This window comes from Amblyomma maculatum, chromosome 4 (assembly GCF_055883805.1).
Source record: "Amblyomma maculatum isolate TAMU_Amacu chromosome 4, ASM5588380v1, whole genome shotgun sequence".
Classification (NCBI taxonomy): Eukaryota; Metazoa; Arthropoda; class Arachnida; order Ixodida; family Ixodidae; genus Amblyomma; species Amblyomma maculatum.
Window position 1 is genome coordinate 180,341,181 of NC_139347.1, and position 22,159 is coordinate 180,363,339.

General features: G+C 48.0%; 1 protein-coding gene across 1 annotated transcript; it reads left to right on the plus strand.

Annotated features, from left to right (window-relative positions):
- Nucleotides 1-21,735, plus strand: LOC146193757 (uncharacterized). Its single transcript, XM_084600124.1, has 3 exons — nt 1-402; nt 19,158-19,357; nt 21,482-21,735. The coding sequence occupies exons 1-3, from the start codon at nt 152-154 to the stop codon at nt 21,601-21,603; spliced, it is 573 nt and encodes a 190-aa protein (XP_084456250.1). The 5' UTR covers nt 1-151; the 3' UTR covers nt 21,604-21,735.
- The last annotated feature ends 424 nt before the right edge of the window (nt 21,736-22,159 follow it).

Genomic DNA, 22,159 nt, shown 5'->3' on the forward strand with positions numbered 1-22,159 from the left:
TTGGCCCACAAAGTAGCTGTGGTAAAAGTGGCAGTAAAATATTTACTATCTTCTTCAGCATGAACACTGAAAGAGCATTACGGTACAAGGTATTACGTATCTGCAATCGCAGAACTCTCGCAACGTTCCAGAGTACCAGTCGGTATGGCACATGGTTGAGAAGAGCAACGGCACCTTCGACACCAACTCCTTGTATTCTGAATCGAACCTGATCGCAGTCCAGCGCGGCGAAGCTGTGATTGTGAGCGACGCGACTACAATGCGCTTCCACGTTGCCACCAACTGCCGCGAGCTGAGACATGGGACCTTCTACTTTTCCCGAGAGCAGTTCTTTCCGCACAAATTTGCTGTGGCCCTGAACCGCAACGAAGATCCGACCTTTGTCGTCGCCCTCAATCAACGGTGAGTGTTGTGACGCTTGAAATGGCATTCAAAAGCGCTTTCTTAATATGAAAGGCCACCCAGTGGGCTGTTTTATTAATTAAAATAAGTTCTTGACCTCATTGGGACATGTGGATCTAGTGGTTGAACAGAACTCGTCCGAATTATTGTAAAACAACATCGATCTAGCTGCCGTGAAAAGTGTCACATGCCGCTGTCTGGTACTGACCAGTATATTCTCCTCATATCGATGACATTGATGCATAATTAGAGCCTATACAACACACAAAATAGCTAAGCTTGGCAATGAACTATTAAAGAACCAGCTTAAACTTTCATTAATAAATGTTGCACTTAATTTTGCACAACTCCGTGCAAGCAAGTGCGTTTGGCTTTGATTACGCAGACTGAGAAACATCCACGTCCACATTTCGTTGCCCTAAACGAACCGTAAGTTAGTTGAGAAGATAGAGGGCTTGAGTTAGTATGATATTAGAGCAAAAATTTAGCTTTTCTTGATTCTCTATGGCTTACGTCTTCATTTTATTATGTTTTTCTGTAGATGCAGGATGTCGAAGCATTTCCTTACGTATCCGTCCTCTTAACTCCCTTTCCGGTTGTTACGCGGCCGCTTCGATAACGGACATGAAAGCGTATTTTCAGCTCTCCGTTTTCTTTTGCTTGTCTGCCGGCCGTTTCTATTAGGCGCCAATTCATGATTTTGTTTTGCTCTATTTTCTTCATATCTGGAGCACTTAGATACGAGGGCTTCGAAAACATTCAGCAAAGCTTTCAATTGGATTGCTGGTTTTGTATAATTTTAAAGCAGAGGTGTCTTGTGTTGTCCCTGTGCATTTTGGTAGCGCACCTTCACTTCAAGATTTTCGCACTTTATCCACGTGATGGCTATGGGTTAGCTGCGTATAGCGGTTCCACCATAAATGCCGTATAACGTTTACAAACTCTTTTGAAAGTAATACTAGGCAATAATTATAATTGACTACAGTTGCTTCGGAAAATGTCTGTTCAATGTGCGCGCAAAAAGTGTATTTCAATCACAAACGCATTGCAGAAAAGATAGTAGATAGAAACGTAAACCTGCCTGATGCATGGCCGTGATTTTAATATTTTTTTTGAGTCGGCGACTTAGATCTGAACTGCGGACCTAGTTCTTCCTAATCCGCTTATCAGCGAAGGAATAATGAGAGCGCATTAGCACGGGCACAGCTTTGAAAGCAAAATTGTGTCCTACTAGGCGCATATCGAAGGAAAGCCCAGAGAGACTTCAAGGTGATGCTTCGCATGGCGTGCTACTTAGCTCGGCCGGGTCGGACGCAATGGCACTTTGAAAGAGGTGATTGTGTTATAGCTATACGTGGGCGAGGCTGTACCCCTGAAAATCGAAGCACAGGATATTCACAACTGTGTCCAATGACCACTGCTGCACGAAACACGAGCTGTGTTTTTGTCTTGATCGACATAACGTTGTGGTTGCGTGTTCACAGGTTAAAGAATATCGGAAACCAATGCCTCAGTGGAGCTACCACTTAATGATTGCTCTTAGCCTTTTACTTCCACCAGCTTCTAATCCTGATCCTGAGATTAAAAGTTTTAAATAGCCTGAAAGTCTGCAAGGCAGTTGACAATGCTTGCATATTTAATACCACTACCTGGTTCGCTTCAGCGTGCTCAGAAGTACACCCATAGGACCACTCAAGCCCAGCGTGGAAAATGCATGAGCGGTCGCTGTTTATTGATGGTATTAAAGCCAATGATGTAGCCACCGGTCCCCTCCGTTCAAGATCACAGCTTTAAGAATAAAAAAAATAGTGTGTTAGCTCGTTAACTCTAGTTGAATTGCGAAAGCAACGACGGAAGCTTCTTTTGCCTGCTACAGTTTCCCGGATCACGCCTTATCAGTGTAAGGTGCTACATTATTAAGGACACTTAAGCTCGGTATGACACGAGAGCGTAAGCTACCAGCCCACATATAATGTCACGCTGCAACCAAGCCGTATGGATGTGACGGTGTGTCATAGGAATAACGAGAATGCAAACGGTTCTGGCAGGCTGATTCTGATATCACTCTCCCATGTGAAAGGAGCGACCCGAGTTGGCAGCTCCTGCCCGTGGCATAGGGATAACGTGAATTCAAAAGTCATGGGAGGCTGATTTTTTTATGTCGAGACCGTAGCCACGCCTCTTCACGGCGTAGCTGCGACCACCCGAGGTCTTGATTTGGATGTCGGAGTGTTGCCTTCACAATCAAATATCACGAACTCATTCGCGAGGCCGGATCGAAGCTACAGACAGAGACAAAGACCTCCAAAACCTCCGATTCCACGATGCCCCACACGAGGTAGTTAAAGTTATTGGCAGGGTAAAGTCATAGTCGAAAGTGGCTCTCCGGGCCCGAGAGAGGGTGAGCATTCGGCGGTGTGAGTAGAAGGGTAAAAAAATTACAACGATTCAACGCTGCAGCACCAAATATTGAGCGAAAGCATTAGCTGCGGGTGACCAAGCGTTCTTCTCTTCTTCCTCAGCCCACATATAAAGCCCGGCTTTAACCAAGCGATATGAACGTGCCTTAGTGGCCTATAGGGGTAACGTGAATGCCAGGGTGCTAGCAGGCTGATTCTGACATAACCGTCCCCTGTGAAACGAGACCCAAGTTGGCAGCTCTTGCCAGCCGTGTGTCACGTGGGGCGTGACGTCTCAGCGTCACGTGGCGCGCCGTGGTTACTGCCGGGACCACGCCAACGAGCCGAGCTGGTCTTCAGTTTTTCCTCCGCTCGGTGTGATGTCACTCAGTTAGTCAGTTCAGGCGTTCAGTCGTGTCCGACTCTTCGTGACCCTATGGACCATGTCACGCCACGCTTTCCGGTCTCTCACTATCTTCTTAACATCATATAGCTTCATCTGCAATGCCTCGAGAATGCCATCTAACCATCGCGTTCGCTGCCTACCCCTTCTCCGGCGACCCTCAACCTTTCCCAACATCAAATCTTTCTCCAGCGACTCCTCTCTTCTCATCAGATGACCAAAGTAGCTGAGCTTTAACTTTAGAATTTGACCCTCCAATGAGCAGTCAGGGTTTATGGTCGACAATATCGACTGATTTGATCTTCTGGCAGTCCAAAGAACTCTTAAGAGTCTTCGCCAGCACCACAATTCAAACGCGTCAATTCTTCGGCGGTCAGCCTTTTTCACAGTCCAACTCTCGCATCCGTACATCACAACTGGAAAGACCATAGCACGGGTTATACGGATCTTGGTTGGGAGACTAATGTCTCTGCTCTTTACTAGGCGGTCAAGGCTGACCATTGCTCTCTTTCCCAGAAGCAGGCGTCTCCTAATTTCATGGCTGCAGTCTCCTTCCGAGGTAATCTTGGCGCCCAAAAACAGAAAATCTGTCACAGCTTCCCCTTCTTGTCCATTGATGCTCCAGGACTTGATAGGGCAAGACGCCATGATCTTCGTCTTTTTAATGTTCAGTTTAAGCCCAAACTTCTCACTCTCTTCTTCTACGCGCATCAGAACTCTCTTGAGTTCCACTTCACTTTCTACCATTAAAGTGGTATCATCCGCATATCTAAGGTTGTTGATAAGTTTTCCACCAATCTTCACTCCAGCTGAAGACGCGTCCAGACCGGCCTTCCTCATGATGCACTCTGCATATAGGTTAAATAGGCAGGACGACAGTATGCAGCCTTGCCTCACCCCCTTCTCAATCGGAAACCAATCAGTAAGACCATGCCCAGTTCTGACTGTGGCCTCTTGCCCTTCATAAAAGTTCCTGAGGAGACAGATGAGGTGAATTGGAACTCCCATCTCTTGGAGAGCTTGCCACAATCTGCTGTGATCTACGCAGTCAAACGCTTTCGCATAATCAATAAAGCAGAAGTAAATGGGTTTCTGGAACTCTCTTGCTTTTTCCATGATCCAGCGAAGGTTGGCAATTTGGTCTCTAGTTCCTCTGCCCTTGCGAAACCCAGCTTGCATGTCCGGAAGCTCCCGATCCACATACTGCTGCAGCCTACCTTGCAGGATTTTTAACATCACCTTGCTAGTATGCGAAATAAGCGCGATCGTGCGGTAGTTGGAACAATCTTTGGCACTGCCTTTCTTTGGAATGGGGATGTAAACTGAGTGATGTCACTACGGACTACGAAAACGAGAGACCAAAGCTGGCAGCTTCTGCCAGCTTGGGGTTGTCTACAGGGGTCGTCTAGAGGTCAAACGTCAAACATGGTTGCCGCCGGGACCATGCTGACGGCTTGAAAGTGCGAGTAGTATTGCTTTCGTAATAAAGTGAACCAAATGGTGTTGCGAAAGCAACTTGCTTGGCTACGCTTAAGATTCGCTTGTTGTTAGGCATTGTCTCTGGCTGCCTTCAGAGTCACCGAACCTGAAGCGTCGTCTTCGATTGTGATCATGGATTCACTGCCTGAGACTAAGCAAGCTCGTCTAGCTGCGTCGTCATTACGACGCTTATCTAGGCGTTTGACACGCTCTTCGCTCTCTTCGGCACGCTGACTTCTGCCGTTGTCAGATGGGAAGGGGAATTGACCCCCAAAAGTGCCGTGCCATAGAGTCACGCATAACTCATCAGCCCATCATCATCCGTTTAACACCTCCGGTAGAGGGACTGGGGAAGCGGTTAGTGTTCGAGGTGAGGGCCCTACCCGGACAAGGGGGCCGCCGCGCGATGCCCCCTAAGGAGTGGGTAGCAGCTTACGCAAAGACGGCCTGCAGCACCATCGTGGCATTAAGCCAACGAGGCAGACCTTCATGACCACGCAACAGGTGTTATCAAGCATGACCATTCCCTGCAATGAATTCATAGCGACAAAGAGAGCGTTTCGCTCATAACCGAGAAAACCACAGACGGCCGACACCAAATCTGCGAGAACCTCCGCTCACCAAGGATGCGACGTTCCCGCAACAAGTGAAACCAGACCTCCTTCCGCCACTTTGCAGTTACTTCATGGAGACCCGGAACCCTGCTGCTTTATGCGGCCACTCAGCGTGCCAGCCATACTATGCTCACCCCACGAGCAGGAGGACGAACTGGTTAACCACTGTGCTTAGCAATGCATTCAGGTATTGCAGTCTGGTATGGTCTACCCGGAAGCTGGAAGAGGTCAGCTACACGACGGAGAAGTGCTCCAGGAAGAAGGCACTGCGAGAACATCTGCACAGTGTCCACTCTGCCACCACAAATAGGACAAGTTGCTCGCAAGCTGGCCCGTGTAAACGCTGGAGCCTTATGGGCGAAGCGGTACATAAATGATGCTCTGCTTGCTTTCAAAAAGTCCGCCGTGATGTAACGCCAGCTTGGCCTGACAGGATCATACTGGCGGAGGTGAGGAGGAAGGCTTGGAGTAAGAAGCATAACCAATTTCTTGAGGGAAACTGAAACCACTTCAATGTCCGCCTCCTCCTTAAGGAGACGGTCAAGGCAAGTAGCTGCCTGAGCATAAAAGGGCGATGGAGAGCGCGACCGTGGCCTTAAGGAGAATACGTGCTCTGGACAAAGAGGCGGCGTCGAATAATAAAAAAAAACGAAGTCAGGCTTGAGTTATGTCCAAGTTCAATGCCACTTGGGTACATCTGACGTGTAAGACCGAGGCTACAATGCCCAGGTCGGCAATTCCAAGGCCTCCCCTGTCCCTAGGCAGCTTCATCACAGCTCTTTTGATCTTGTCCGGAGCTCCACTCCACAAGAAACGGAACATAATCCACCCCAGGCTTCGTCCGTGCCGACAGAGGTGTTACGCCGGCGACGTAGGTCAGCACCGCGAATAGAAGGGACCGTGTGATAGTGGCCCGAGCCATGAGCGGACACAAAAGGTTCTCGTTCTCTCCTGCACGAGATCCAATTTTCTCTTGAGCAGAGGACCAATTCCTGCTGGAATGACCTTCTGAATTAAAGCGAAAACCAAGGAGGCGGACTTCAGCTTTCACAGGAAGACCATGAAAAGGCTGAGGACATGATGGTGCCCAACCAAAATAGAGGGTTTCACTCTTCGACCAATTAACTTTAGCCCAACTCCTTACAGCACAACTCCATGACATCCAGAACGGAGGAGAAATAAGCCTCATAATCCGGGACGACAATGGTGAGGTCATCTGCATAGGCAAAGATGGGCGCTGGCGGAGAACTTGTTGGCAAAGGAAATCAAATTCTTCGACTATGCCGAGAGAGCCTTTGTAAGAAGGGTTCCAGTGCGATCACGTAGAGAGCAGGAGATGGAAGACATCCCTGCTGAACTCCATGGCCCACGTCGAAAGACCCCGAGGTGCGACCTAACTCAGTGACCACTGAAACTAGCCTTATATACAGAACTCTGTCCATGCGCGGGAAATTAGAGTCTATACCAGCTTCCTCCAGGACTTGGAATAAGCATGGATGACTGATCATATCGAATGCCTTTTCATGATCAAAGGATAAATAATACCTTGAAGATTTCTTTGTTGAGCCCAAAGGAAGAGGTCCCTGAGGGCAAAACTGTGAAGTAGAGTGGGATGACCCGAAACACAAGCCTGATAAGGACTTATGATATCTGTAAGGAAAGAAGTTAACCGGGAGGACAGGCACCTGGCTTTGAGCTTGTAGTCGACATTAAGGAGCGTGATGGGACGCCAAGCTCACACGTCAGTGCGTCTCGGCTCATCCTTACTAAGCAGGCTGATCAGCCCTTCCCTATGAGTATCTGAAAGCATCCCCTCACCCCGGAGTCTATTTACAAGGGCGATGAAAGGCTTCCAGAGCTGCCCCCAGAACTTGACGTAAAACTCAATAGTTAGGCCATCCGAACTTGGGCTACAATGTTTATGGAAACATTTAAGCACCGCTTCGAGTTCAATCTCATCTAAAGGAGTCCCTGATAAATGAACTGAATTGGAGGGAGTTTCGAATGGGAAAGTAGCTGTGCTTGGAACTGGAGCCTGATAAAGAGTGGAATAGAACTGCCATGCTGCTTCAAGAACAGCGTCTGGCGTGTTGGAGATAGAACCCGCAACTGGGTTTACCAATTCTGTGAGGGAAGTCTCCGTGCGCGCTAAGCGGCATCGGAGGAGGTACCTGCTGCACCAATGTTTCCTCTCCCACAGCTCAGCGCGCCATAATGCTATAGCCGTCCCAGTAACGTTGGAGTAATTTCCAGAGCCGGATGCGCTGCGAGGCAAGTGCTTCGGTGACCCTCCGGCCAGCAGAAAGAGGCTTAGAGAGCAGGAGGATGACATCCCAAACGACGGTAATCTGTCGCTCGTCACGTGCCCGCCTCATTCCCGCCGCCATGAAAGAGTCACGCACTTAAGCCTTAATGCAGTCCCATCCAGCGCCGTCTAAGCCTGAGTTGGACATGAGGGAATTTCTGAGAATACCGAAGACCTCCTTAACAATTTCCTGGTCCTCTAGAAGCTGCGAGTTGAGGCGCCAAGCCCCTTTCCCGCGAGAGACCAGGGTCCCGTCACTGAAGCGAAGGATGACACACTGTGATCACTCAACGCGGAGGGGACAAACCACATGGAGTGCATGCTAGAAACCAGTGTTGGTGAAATATAGAAACAGCCTAGCCTGCTCTGAAGGTGCCTCTCAGTCCAAGTCATCCCTGACACTACCGAGCGGAGCAGCCTTTGGGCATCAACCAGATCTATCTCCTCGACCCTAAGTGCCCGCGCTCCCTGCTTATCCTGCTTGTTAGGCGGAGTGCCACGAGAAGAGAGGCGAGCCGCCCTGTCGAGGACAGAGTTGAATTCTCCAACCAGAACTCCCTTGGATGGACCTAATAACTGTTAATCAAGGCGCTTGTAGAATGCTCCCTGAACACGACCATTATTCGGAGCGTAGACGTTAACTATTCAAATGCCAGAATCAAGATCCATAGACAGGGCGCGGTTCTCAGTATCCCTGGAGTGGCCCAAAACCGAGCAGCGGAAGCGTGACATAAGAATAATGCCAACACCACGGGACCCCGACGTGCGATAGTTCCAGTAGGACCTGGTACCAAATGTTCTGTCGAAGCTCCTGGTCCGGCCGAGATGATGGATGTAGGTCTCTTGCAAAAGCAAAATATCTGTGTGTTTAGAAGGAGCTGAGCAATCTCAGCTGGCTTGGGGCGACGGGACATGCCTCGAATGTTCAAAGTAGCTATCGTAAGCGATGCAATTGTGGATGGAAAGAAAGAAGCTGCCTGAAAATCAATAAACAAGAAAGTCCCGCGTAAGGCGGAAGGATTGGAGCAAGAGATGTGCAAAAAAGAAAACCTTATTTGAGGACCTGAAGCTGCCTCAACCGCGCAGTCGGGAAACTCCTCTTTAGTAGAGGGGTCGGAAGGGTAGGATGAAGAGTAGGACGAGGAGGAACTGGAACGCTGAGATCATTCGCAGTGAACCGTATTACAGTATGAGCAAGCCGACCGTGGGGAAAAAAGTGGATGGTGAGGCAGACCGGAGCTCTGCCTCATCGGCGTCAGCAAAAGTCACATCCCTGACCCTTGCACAGCAAACAGGGAGCTAGCGCAATGGAAGAAGGACGCCGAGTCTCCCCATTTTTCATCTCCGGTTCTGTGTATGAACTGTCCTCATGACTGGAAGAAGCCATGCTTCATTCCAACGCCGAAGTCTGACTTCTTTCTGTGTAACCGACTTGTCGCTCTCCGTAAAGGACTCGCCTCCCGCTATACCAAGGAATATGTGCACACACTGCGACACCACCTATCGTTTACCGCTCATGCGCACAACTGTCTCAGCGAGCGGCAGCGGCTCTGCGGTCGTTGCTCCGCCCGGCGCGCCGACCGCTTCGGCAGGTAGCTAACGGCTCAAGATTAGAGTGCGACCACAGCCGTCGCGCCGTTACGCGACGAGCCGAACTGGCTTGCGTAGTTGCTTTCGCAACAAAAGGGGAGCGGAAGGTGCGATCCTGGAGTTGTCGCCAGGCGGTCTCAGTTTTGTTGTTTTGTGAGAGGTCCGTGTGGCAAAGTAAACGTGTGGCAGAGTGAAGTCCGTGGGGTAAAGTAGACGTTCTTCGGGGCTGTGTAGCGTGACGTCGTGATATGTAATCAGCCGGCCTCTCGCACAGCCCGGTCTTCATTAAGCGCTCTAGGTTGGCGTGCGCTCAAGCAGAGGAATGGGCAGTTTGGTTACCGGAATTGCCCAAATGGGCTTGTGCGCAGACTATTTAAAAAAAAAAGAGGAGAGGGGGGCAGAGGGTTGGAGTGCGAATTTCGTAGAGGCAAGCATAAATCTTTCTGCGAACCAAATTTTGGATGGAGGTTTTGGAATCGCACAAGGCAAGAATGGCAGTAGAAGACGATATCGCTAGCGCGATGGCTCCTTCGGCTTCTTCGGCTTTGAGCCTGATGCGTGTTGCAGGTTTCTGGAGGGCACGCAGTGAGCGCAATGAGGCGTGGGAACACTCGGCGGCGTATGCGTAGACATTCATTCTAATGTGCTTTACGCAGGGTTCGTCAGGCCTGGTTGTGCACTAGATGCATGATTTTCGGGCGCATTGTAAGCTTGTCTGACGAATGTCTTCGTTTTGGTCACGTGGAGCTCAGCTACGGATTAGAGCATCTGGCTTATCACGACGAATGAATGTGCCAGTCTTCGTGTTCGTGCATGCCGCGGTATTGGTTATCGATGTGTTTGATCAGCAGAATATTCTGGTGCATGGTAGAAGTTTATATATTGATACAAACTATAGTCGACGACGAAGCGGAGACAATCAATGGATAGTAGACGTAGACGAAGTGGTTGCTAGTTGGCGTAGACGACGAAGTTGGTTGCCTGGAACCGCGCTCAGACCGCTGCTCGGACCGCTCTCGGACTTCGGCAGTCTTCTAGGCTCAGGACGTTGCCTGGACGTTTGGCTCAATACCGGTTACAATATATAAGTTACCGTTCTAAGCCCGGTTCAGCTGTCTACTTAAAGTGTCAGAGATTCTGTGCCTTTCCATTGTAAACCAACATACTATAAAAGTTGTGGCAGCCTTCTGTTCTAGCGTGCTTGTTTTTTGCGGGACACTCATGTTACGCGAAGTAGCCAGAGTTCCAAGCGCACCTTGTAATGCGGTGAAACCATCTTTGACCGAAAGCTTGCGGCGCCTTTCGCGTGGGCAGCTTTGCTGCTGAAGGCGATGCAGAAAATAACTGTACCCTGTTTTAGTTTGCATTATGATTGCATTTAGAGTGCAAAATAGGTGGATTTAAATATCTTATAAAATTTACATAGGTGTATTTAAGTCTTTTTATATGCGGAAATACGAATGTTTGCGAGCTCTATGCCTAGTTCCGTTTGAGCTAGTTCAGCACTTCGCTGTTTTCCGATCTACTACATGCCTTTTAATTTACCCTAATAACTTTTTTTTTAGTGTTTTCGCTTTTTATTAATTAATAGGTTTTGATTTTGTTTATGTTTATGTTTGTTTATGTGAATTTTTAATGTTTTATTGTGTGTTTTGTTTCTAATGTTCTTGTTTTGTCCTTTATTTTTCGGCCTCTTCTCATCATTGGTTTCGTAATTACTGCCGCTGTTCTTTTCCTTAGCGCCCTCCGGACCTCAGTGATCCTTACGCTACACAAGCAAAATTAAGGACTCGTTCTGAGGAAGTCTGCGTAGAGTTACTGTTTTTGCGCTCGTTTAGGGAACGGAATGATGATGGTTCGAGTCCTGACGTGGACAGAATTTATATATTTTTCTTTATTGACTGCTCGTGAGGACACCTCACGGCGACACCTCGCTTGCACGCCACTCATAAAGCAAGAAGTGCTTTATTAGGAGTAGAAGGTGGCTTTCCCTAAAGCACCGTCCGCTGTAGCTTTATTGCGAGCGCCAACTTTAGAGGCAGTTGTGACGCGCGTCTCCTGACGCGAGCCGCACATGTTCCGACGTTCCGATCTGGCCCATCTGCTAGCCTTCATGGTTGGTAGAGCGACAGCCCGGAAAGGCGGGGATCCCGGTCTCGAACCCCGGAGAAGGGCGAATGTTTCTTCAAGTAAGAAGTCTCTGAGAAAGCTGTACAGATTTCCTTTGTAGCCTTATGATTGCGCTTAGCTGGGTGCCAATAGAGGCTTTACAAAAGTTAGCGCCATCTAGTGAAAGAAACAGAAACTGTGCGCGGCGGCCATGTTTTGCTCAGTCCGCCCGCGCCTCCCATCGAGTACGCTGTCAACGTGCGCCTTCGTAGAACCCGTGCATGCACCGAAAGGTGCATTGGAATGCTCACAAGCGATTGTTTCATTTTTTAACATCACAGCAGTCGCTGTTAGCTCCAAGCTCTATTCGGAATGATGCCAGCATGTTGTTGCGTGCCCTTCTGCAGCCAGCGCACAGTCATAGACGCGTACGGAATCAAGGTATACGCGTGTATGCGACTGTTCGTTTGCAGTCCTAATCGGTTTTAAGGGTCACTTGCATCATGTAAAGCATTACTGCACGTCCCTCTTACTGGGAGCTAGCTCACAGAATGTGCTATCACCTAAAACAGAAGGTTAATTGTTTTGCGCGCTATAGAGCCTTGTGAACTTGAAGGATAAGCTTATGCTGCGATGGAGGACACGGGAGAAGGAGCAATGCATGTGTAACGAACACTGTCGTGCAAATACGTTTTTTGAAACATTTTATACGTAGGTTACATTTACCATTTTGTATTTGATTTAAGACAAGCGCATGATTACCGAAACTAATTTTTGCACTCGTACGAAATGGTAGTGCTTGGTGCAGAGAGCAATACGGTTGTCTAGTGCGCCCGAGGCGCGTGTTTCACGCGGCAAAAGCAAGCGGCTGCCAAACCCGCGGCGTCTAGAAAAGCAGCGGAAGATGACATCCCACTAGTGTGTTGTAACATGCTCACGTACAGCCTGTTTCGACCGGTCCATGTCCAGAGCGCGCAGCTCAGGTTTTATACCTGCCAGTGCGGCCGATAAAATAACGAAGCGTGCGCTTCACTTTTGTGTTTTTTCGAGTCACCTGATGGTTTGGTAATTTACAGCTACCTGAAATTCACTGGAATTTTTAAATATGTCGATTTCTTGTTTATTCCCTCTGTCAGGAAGTAAACATTTGAAGCCGTAATCTCATATGAAAGCGCTGACATTGGAAGCTTCGAGGAACTCGGGGGAGGAAGAACTCGGCTGAAACGAAAAGAAATTTGAAAAGTTAACTCACATTACAGCGAAGTGTTTGTGCTTTGTGCAACTGGCTGTGTTCATAAAATCAAATTTATATTATATCATATCGTTATAGACAAATTAGGGGGTCACTTAAGCTCCGCCGTTAAAGGTATAACGCGATAGTGTCTCTCTCTCATACACACACAAGCATGATGTTTTTTTCCTTCGCGTGCTATATTTTAGCTCTTTTATTTATTTATTTATTTTATTTATCAAATACTGCAGGCCCTAACTGGGCCCTAGCAGGAGGGGCGAAAATAATACAATGCAGTGAAATATGAATTCATCAAAAGTAACATACTACACACAAGTGTAGTATGTTATATGTTGTTATGTATGTTATATTTCTATGTTATGTATGTTATATTACATTTCTATCATTTCTTTATTTATTTTTATTTTATTTGAATTTTTATATTTTTATACATCAATACGCATGCGTCAGCAACAATCGGCTTTCCATTCTGAGCAATTTGACACTTTTGAAAACATTCTTCAATTATTTCAATTAATCAATTACACATTCTAAATTCTCTTCCTTAGCATCACCAAGCACTGGTTTTTCATTCTGGCACCTTTAGACCCCTACTTTCCAATTTTTACTTTTTTTCTTTTCTTTATTTCATCAATTGATCAATTAATTACAAAGATTTTACTAACTCGTCATCGCCTGTCGCACACCAATCAATATTCAATCACTGGAAGCACAAACTACCATGGCACTTTTTTTTTTACGCAGCCCCCGATTATTTCCGAGACTAATGCCAACTACTGCGTCGACGGCACGGGAAGGAAAGTGCTATGCGCCAGTCCAACTTACGTCAAATTACGCATGATCCTTTTATCATAGAATAAAATGCATCCTCGCTCATTTCACCAACCAAGTATCTTCCAGTGGGATGAGCGACGGTGATTGCGCAAACCAAGTAAACAAACTCGCGATGATCTCTCATAGGCATTTAAGTAAACAGCAAAGGCGCATATACAAAAAAAATCCACATTACAGAACTCTGGATACTGTACCTGGATAGGGATGACGCTGCGGATTGCCGAGAAAGGGGGGGGGGCATGCACGACTCGTAGAGCAATTTGTAACTGCGCTCGGCAGCGCAGCCGGTGGGCCTCGCCACGTCTCGGCTGTCAAAATACGCTTCTAGGCGTCTCTAACAAAAACTGCCAGGGACCGAAGAGAGGTCCAAGCACAGCACACTAGGTTAAAACGTGAAAAGCGCGAACAGAACGGCGAGCGCTGACGGACGGACACGAAGCGAACGGATGGAGCGAACAAAATATGGCGGCCAGCGCGGGATCAGGGTGCTGCTCACGGTTGCCAGACGTACTTTTGTAAACCCTCTATTAGCAATCACTACCTTATTACAAATTATACTCCTCCTTGAAGGATTGCCCTAAAACCTTTGCACTAAAGGCGAACAGGCAAGAAGGTGTGTATTATTAAAAACATTGTGATGAAGTTTGCGCGCAAGGCTCCAAGAAATGGTACTAGAATCAAAAACGGAACGTCTAAGACAAATAAGAAAGTCAGTGTGACGTTACAGAAATTGGAACCAGTACTAGATCCGTTTCAGAAGCGGTTGCTGAGTCAATCGTTTGTTGACTATCGACCCTCCGGTTTTTGTGACCGACGATGCAGACTCGCTTCGCGAGGAGTTTGGCCAGTGCTCGTGGGAAGCAAGCCGAACTACCGCAGGTGTTGAAGCCGACGACTATTTACACGACACAGCTGTGCCGCTACGGGATCGAAAATGCCGTATTGTCATCGTTCTTACGTGTTAGTTGTGATGTTCAGGGAACGTTCTCTCAGCTCTCAGATGAATTCACATGTTAACAAGGACGCGTAAAAAGTACGTGATAAGCTTCTGTGACGAGAACTTCACTGTCAGTAATAATTTTTTCGCCCCAGAAACGCGGAATTCCGGAATATGTTTTTCAGAATTACAATTTTCCTCTCTTTTGCCAGCCTGAAACAATGCCATAGTCGTTAAGCTCCGATTGAAAATCGAATAAAGTATTACAGCTTTTAAATTTAAGCGAAAAATCCCGAGTTTCGAAATGCTTGTGCGAAAAACTAGACTTTTTTTCTTATTAGCAATTTGGAAAAGAGCGCGATTTCTGCCTCCCAAATTGAAAAAAGAAAAACGACAAAAAGAAGGCGCGTCCTTCTACCTATATACTGAATTATCGTTATATCGAACTATTTCACGATCCCCTTCGTTTGCATTACATTCGGGTTCAGCTGTCTCAATATTATAGTTCATATCTGGAGAAGAACATGGACATGCGAAGGACCCGTTATCCACGGAAAAGGTAAGCGACGGTGGTTCCTGAGGATAGCGATGTTGATTTCAATAGAATGTACCCATACGGCGATGCCAGGGAGCCAAGTTGGCGGAGGAGATTATGTTATACGAGATTGAAAAGTGGTAGAAGGTAGCACTCCAGTGGACGCGTTAGGCTGCTGCTTCTTGGGCTGATTTTACTGTACTCTACTTGCAGCAGGTACAGTGGATCAAAACGTTTCTTAGCAAAGAACATCGTGTGATGCGCAGTGATATCCTGCTTCTAAATTAGAAGCATAACTAAGTACTCTTGGTAATCACGCAATCCAGGGCCTTTATAAATTTCAACACAGCATCGCATCTACCAAGACTGGGGAGAATAGGAAATTTTCGCGCCTTCTCAATCCAGTTTTCTTCTTTCTTTAATTGTTTTCACACACTCAAATGAATAACTGCACGGAGTGGAGTATTCGGCAACGGTCATTAAACAGCTGCTGGGATACATGGATGTGTAATAAATCCTGAATCTGTGAATTGCGCAGTCGACCAACTAATGCTAGGCGATGAGCCTTAATTATTTCAATAAAGTGATTCGCCAAGAACAGCCAATTCATTGAATTATGTGAACATGCAACCTTTTGAAGAGGCAGCCAAAGTAAGGGCAAATAAAGGAAGGGAACTCATAAGACTGTGGTGATGTGTCTCCTCGGTGATAGGCGTAGTAGACAGGTTACGCTAACGTAGAAAATGCTCTAAATGTGAAAAAAGATAGCTATTCATCACGAACTACTTAGGACTACGCTGAGGGGCAATGCAGATAAGCACTTTGTAAACTTGAAGGCTCTCCCCCCCCCCCCCCCCACCCTTAAAAATAAAAATTCTTAGCCGAAACCTCGGATTCCTTTAACATAAAAAGTGTTTTGTTATGAATCCAAGCCTGACAGTCCCATCATTGAAAATGTTTAGCTTCTAACTTTCATATTGCCAGGGGGCGCTCGGAGTGAAAAACGACTTTGAAGTGAATCGGCTCCGGACTCGCAGCACGTACCTAAACCTTGGACCGGGTAATTCTACCTGTACCGGCTCTGTTAACCTAGCCCCAGTCGCCAACACCGTGACAAATCTGGTGGAGGTCAGGTCTGATGTCCCGTACCCCTACGCTAAGCAGGAGTGCTGGTCATATATTCCAGGAAACGCCCGTTCACCGCACTAGCCGCAGGCAACGAGGCCTACCACCTGAGTTTTCCCCCTCGGGCATGACTACCAGTAGCCACGACGTCGTCGCAATGCCTGGCGCGACCCCCACCTACGTGACGTTGCAAAACCCCCGCGTCTTAAATACCTTTCCCGGGGACACCTATGAAGACGTCGACGACTGGTTGCAGCACTACGAAAGGGTAGCTACATTCAACCTCTGGGATGACGCCGCACGGCTTCGAAATGTATATTTCAGCCTCGAGGATGGCGCTCGGACGTGGTTCGAGAACCATGAAGAGCAGCTGTCGTCTTGGAGTGAGTTCAAACGTCATCTTGCGGCAACTTACGGAAGCTCAGATCGCCGCGAACGGGCCGAACGCGCTCTACACACTCGGATCCAAATGCCTAACGAAACCGTCGCGGCGTATATCGAAGACATGACGCGCCTGTTTAAGCGTGCGGATCCTACGATGTCCGAGGACAAAAAGCTGCGCTACCTCATGCGTGGCGTCAAAGAGCAGCTTTTCGCTGGCCTGGTGCGCAGCCCGCCGAAAACGGTTGCAGAATTCTTTGCGGGAACATCCACTATAGAGAAAGTGCTTCAGCAGCGAGCTTCGGCACGGGATCACACCATCCACGCCGCCTCCGTCTCTGCTGAGTTCCCATCGCATAGCATGGACACATCGGCGCTACGGGAGCTCATACGTTCCGTTGTGCGCGACGAACTCCGACTGATGTATGGCACACCTCAACCAGCTCCTTCCTCCATTGCCAGCGTTGTCCGCGACGAGGTGCAGCAAGCGCTACGGCCTCCATTTCCAATCGGTGAACCTCGCCATACTCCTCCACTTACACCACCAGAGTGTCACCGCCCTACATACTCCCAGGTGCTGCAATACTCTCCGCCCTCGTCGCCGTCCCTGATTCCTCCGAACGTAGCTGGGCCGAAAACAGCAGCCCCCGTGATCCAGTACGTTACAGATCATCGACCGCCTACACGGAAAGCAGACGAATGGCGTACCCCCGACCGACGGCCGTTATGCTTTCACTGCGGCGAACCGGGTCATGTCTATCGGCGCTGTCCCTACCGTCGACTAGGTCTCGAAGGGTTTTCCGCTGATTCTCCGCGGCCTCGCTACGGCGAACGGCCTCGAGCCGTTGAAGATTTCGTCAATGATCAGCGCCGGATCGTTCCATCTCGTCTGCGACCATCTAGATCAACGTCACCCAGGTCTCGTTCGTCGCCATCTGCTACGAGTTCCTCATGGGCAGCGCAGGGCCGCTCGCCCAGTCCCCAGAGGGAAAACTGAAACCAGCGACCTTCGGGGGTAGGCTCGCTGGACATCGCGGCGCGGGAGACCCCCCATTGATGCGGACACGGAAAGACTACGCATCGACATTGGAAGAGTCCGTGGTTACCGATCATAACGCCACCTCGACGCCACCACGACGCACCTGCAACCACGACGAATTGCCGGTGGAACCGACGACGAAACGACGCACCCGCAACGACGACGAATTGCCGGTGGAACAAACGACGCAACCACGCACCCGCAACGACGACGAATTGCCGGTGGGACATATGACGCAACAACGCACCCGCAACGACGACGAACTGCCGGTGGAACCGACGACGAAACGACGCACCCGCAACGACGACGAATTGCCGGTGGAACAAACGACGCAACCACGCACCCGCAACGACGACGAATTGCCGGTGGGACATATGACGCAACAACGCACCCGCAACGACGACGAACTGCCGGTGGAACGGACGCTGCAACAACGCACCTGCAACGGCGACGAATTGCAGATGAAGCAGACCGCGTACACCGACGCAAAGCACTCAAAGACTTAGAAGCCTGACATTCGCGAGCAGATTTCGTTGGACATACCCGTAGTACTGGATGGTCGCCATGTTCGAGCTCTGTTGGATACTGGCGCTGATTATTCTATTTTGAGCAGCCAGTTTGACGCAGTTCTCAAGAAGGTTTTGACTCCGTGGGCTGGCACAAACGTTCGCACCGCGGGTGGCCATCTGATTACTCCTCTGGGCATGTGCACGGCCAGAGTACAAATTCAAGAATCAACATTTGTGGTAAGCTGCCTTGTTCTGAAAAGCTGTTCGCGTGACCTGATTCTGGGCGTAGATTTTCTTCGTGAATATGGCGCAATTATTGACCTCCGGAATTCTAAGGTCTCGTTTTCTACTGAGAAAGCAGTGGCCCTCAGCGGTGCAAAGCGACCACTCAGTATGCTTCGAGTTTATGAGGACAGAGTCACTCTGCCACCCCGAACCAGGTGTGGGTGTGGACTCCTGTTCGACGCCGCGGCCTTTCAGACAAGCTAATTTGCCGCTACTTCGGACCGTATAAAATCGTGCGACGCGTCAGTAACGTCAATTACGAGGTGCTCCCGGATGGATCAGAGTACACAGGCCGTCGGCTACCTCGTCCAGAGACAGTTCATGTCTTGCGATTGAAGCCGTACTTTGCACGGTGACTGGCAAACTACATCTACAAACTTTTTTTTTTGAGGGGGGGGGGGAGGTTGCTTTTGTACGCTTGTGTGCACGTGTAACTGGTGCGTTACGCTTAAGGAGGGAGGAATGCCAGGGGGCGCTCAGAGTGAAACACGACGTTGAAGTGAATCGGCTCCGGACTCGCAGCACGTACCTAAACCTTGGACCGTGTAATTCTACCTGTACCGGCTCTGTTAACCTAGCCCCAGTCGCCAACACCGTGACAATATCACACTTTTCGCCAGAGCAACATGATCAAAGGAGTTCCCGAGTTGTTTAGAGGTTTCATATTTAAAGTGTGCCTACAATAAACTTGACATTTGTTACAAGGTGCAATGTAGGGCCTGTTTTTCTCTGCTATTATAATTTTTGGTCTGTCGCTTGATGTTACTTTCAACTGGTACAGTTTAACACCTTTGAGCAATAAACGCAGTCGTTTTGTGTGCTTACGGTATGTGTGTCAGCCTTGTATTTACGAATGACGTTTCGAGGTTCTTAGAATCAGAAACTCTAATTCTTCTTACTGTCAGACGTATCCATGTTTTCTCTTCGTGCTTTCCGATCCCCTTTTTCCTACCGTGCAGCATTAGCTGGATGCTTGAGAGTGGACTTGTGGAGGCATGGATGGAAGAACAGTACGGGGACTGGAAGACATGCTCGTCAGGATCTGGTGACGACGCGTACAGTCCTCTGTCGTTGTTCGAGGTGCAGTCCGTGTTCATCATCTACCTCATGTTCAGCGCCTGCTCTGCCGCTGCCTTTGTCTTCGAACTGCTTCTTGCTGGTATGATAGAGATATTTTGACGTGAGCACATGAAATCATTATTTACCATTGTTTTAGCGTTACGACTGTCGCTTTCGAAGAACCTACCCGGCAGCGTCAAGTGCAATTAAGCCAGAGTTGAATAGAGCAAGGAACGTGGTGGAATGTTCACTAGAGGAATGGAACCAATTAGAATCAAAGAATGAAGTTCAGCAGAGCGGAGGAAATTTGGCAGCCATTAAGAGACTGGGAGAGGTTTGCAGGGCACACACGCTCTATTACTCTTCAACGGGGCGCCTGCTCTTTCATTTCTTCACTCCTAGAAGCGGCCTGGTGTTTCTTGACAGTTCTCCTCTCTTTGATGTGATTGGACCTGTGTAAAGTGAACGATGCTAGTTTGAACCGTTGCCGCTGTCATGAAGGGCAGCAGTAATGGATCATTTCCCTTCTAGTAATTTGTTCCGTCAGAGGGATAAACCGATGGTATCGCGTAGACCGCCACATAAATCTTATTTATGATCGGTAATTGTTTTAATATTCGTTACTTTGTTGCCTACACATAAAAAATGGCTGTGGTTTAGCTTTGGTTAAACTGAGTATGTCGCGATAGCTTCACGCGGCTACACCAGGTAAACTATTTATTTCTGCTATACGGTTATTCATCGGCCTGCATGGCATGGCTCTGGCCGGAGATGCTCCACACTCCCATTTTAATCGAGACGACTTCAGTGATCACAGGGTGCCGCTGCACGTCTGGCACACAGTGCCCCCGCAATATAACTCACCCATTCCACACTCTGATTTTCACCTTTGATCTTGATATTGGACATTTAACTTGACTGTGGTGAAGGAGCTGGGATACACACAGCGATCTAAGAAACCGACGAAACACCCGGCGAAACCAGGCTTTACTTAGCAGTGAAGTTATCGTTCCAAAATGTGCTGTGGTTTAACACTGCTAAACCCAGACGAAGCGAAAGTTTCATTATGTTTAGTTACCTTTCTTGTTATTCATCATCGCCATCATCACCGGCAACTCATTTCACGGTAACTGTCATCAATACTACCATAAAATCATTATCCCAGACTGAAGCGCCATTCATAGCTACTATTATCCTCAACATTGCCACAAACTGCTTCGTCATTGTCATCGCTACTATCATCCTCGCTATAGACAAGGAGAACCACAATCTCTCTCTCACGAGCCCGGTTTGGAGTAGATGTTTGTGCGCTGGGCTGGGGATAGGAGCGACAGCCGCTCGATTGCCGATAGGAACAGTTTTGATTTAAGTGTCAGTATGGTATTTGCTTACAGAGACACTTCCAATCAAATTTGAAAGGTGGTGCGACGCCCTTCCAGTGGTGCATGGTCTTTGCTTATAGACAGGCTTTGTCCTCTGGCTCAATGAACGTTAAATGTGAGGCGTCATAACCTTGGCCCGAGGTGGGATAATGAAGCTCGGACTTCAAAAGCTCAGCGCAGCCTTCAATTTGGTGATACGAAGATATATTCAGGAAAAGATTCAGACACTGTGTGTTGCATATTTCACTTCTTGCTTTGCTGTATAGAAAATGAGAATACTGTTGCACATAAATAACATCGAAGGTGAACACTTTCACACTTGAAAAAGATAAACATCAAACGAGCTGGGTGGTATACATGGTTGTAATTAAAAAAAAAATGTCGGAGGGTGCTTATGTCTCCTAACCTGGTTTATATTCGAAAGCCTGAAATCGAATAAGAGGTAGACTTGAGCGGGCTAAAATTTAGATTGGTTTCACCGCGCTAACACATTGAACGACAGAAAAGACAAACCACCACGGAGCTAAAATTTAGGTTGCGCTGAATTACGGAGAACTGTGGGGTGGATTGAGATGCATGGCAACTATTCTGGTGTATATACTGCAATGGCAGTACCATCGCATTGTCCCAATGACGTCGCGCCGATTTTTTGTGACCCCTTTTTTTGTACGCCCTTGAGTTCCTTTGTTTACAGGACAAACCAATTTTCGCTTGAATAACAGTATGCCTGGTTTCATTGTTGCAACGTGCTTGGTACATGAAAGTCATGTATGACTTAACGCGCAAGCCAACTTGCTCACAGGTCATACCCTACTACATTGTGCATAATTTTCTTCTCGTAGGACTGCTGTCTATGAAGAAGAAGTCAAGCGTTCGCATCCTTGTCACAGCGGACCCAAATGCTTGGAGGAGAGCTTCACATACATTCGCAAACACGCCAAGACCTAGACTCTTTTTGCGCTGATATTTTGCATGATAACAGATGGTATTTCAATTATGTCGGTTGTAGAGGTAGGGCCCACATAGGCTAAAAGCTTGCCCGTACATGTGGCACCAGGATATCCGTTATGACCACATCTGATTGACCTTCGCAACAACCTAGTGGAGTATGGAGTAAAACAGTTATAGAAATCTAGAATTTCGCTTCTAGTTCATAGCTGTCGGATTTTGAATTCTGAAGAATTTAATAAACTGCTTGCTTCACTTAACACCATGGAATCTCTCTATGATCAAAGTAATCATTGGCAATTCCTGCATATATTTTGCGTCAAGCAGGAATGCATGCCTTAGTGAGCAGAAGGCGCTAAGTCAGCTTTGAAACCTGAGTGAGTCCATGAGCGTTGCATTTCAGTAAATTTGCGGGACCAGAGGTCATAATTGTCCTAAGAAATTAGATGTGGCTTAGCTAAAGTTAAGCCTGAATATACGTAGTGAAAAGCGAGGTGAAATCAAAGGTTCCGCCACGTCGTTTAACACTGGTAAACAGGGAGGCATGGGTGGATAGCGATACCCATTGGTAA

Excerpts from the sequence above, each read along its gene's own strand:
- LOC146193757 (XM_084600124.1), top strand. The coding sequence starts at position 152 with ATGGTTGAGAAGAGCAACGGCACCTTCGACACCAACTCCTTGTATTCT. Across the intron at positions 403-19,157 it reads GTCGTCGCCCTCAATCAACG|CATTAGCTGGATGCTTGAGA; the intron begins GTGAGTGTTGTG and ends CCTACCGTGCAG. Across the intron at positions 19,358-21,481 it reads CTTCGAACTGCTTCTTGCTG|GACTGCTGTCTATGAAGAAG; the intron begins GTATGATAGAGA and ends TTCTTCTCGTAG.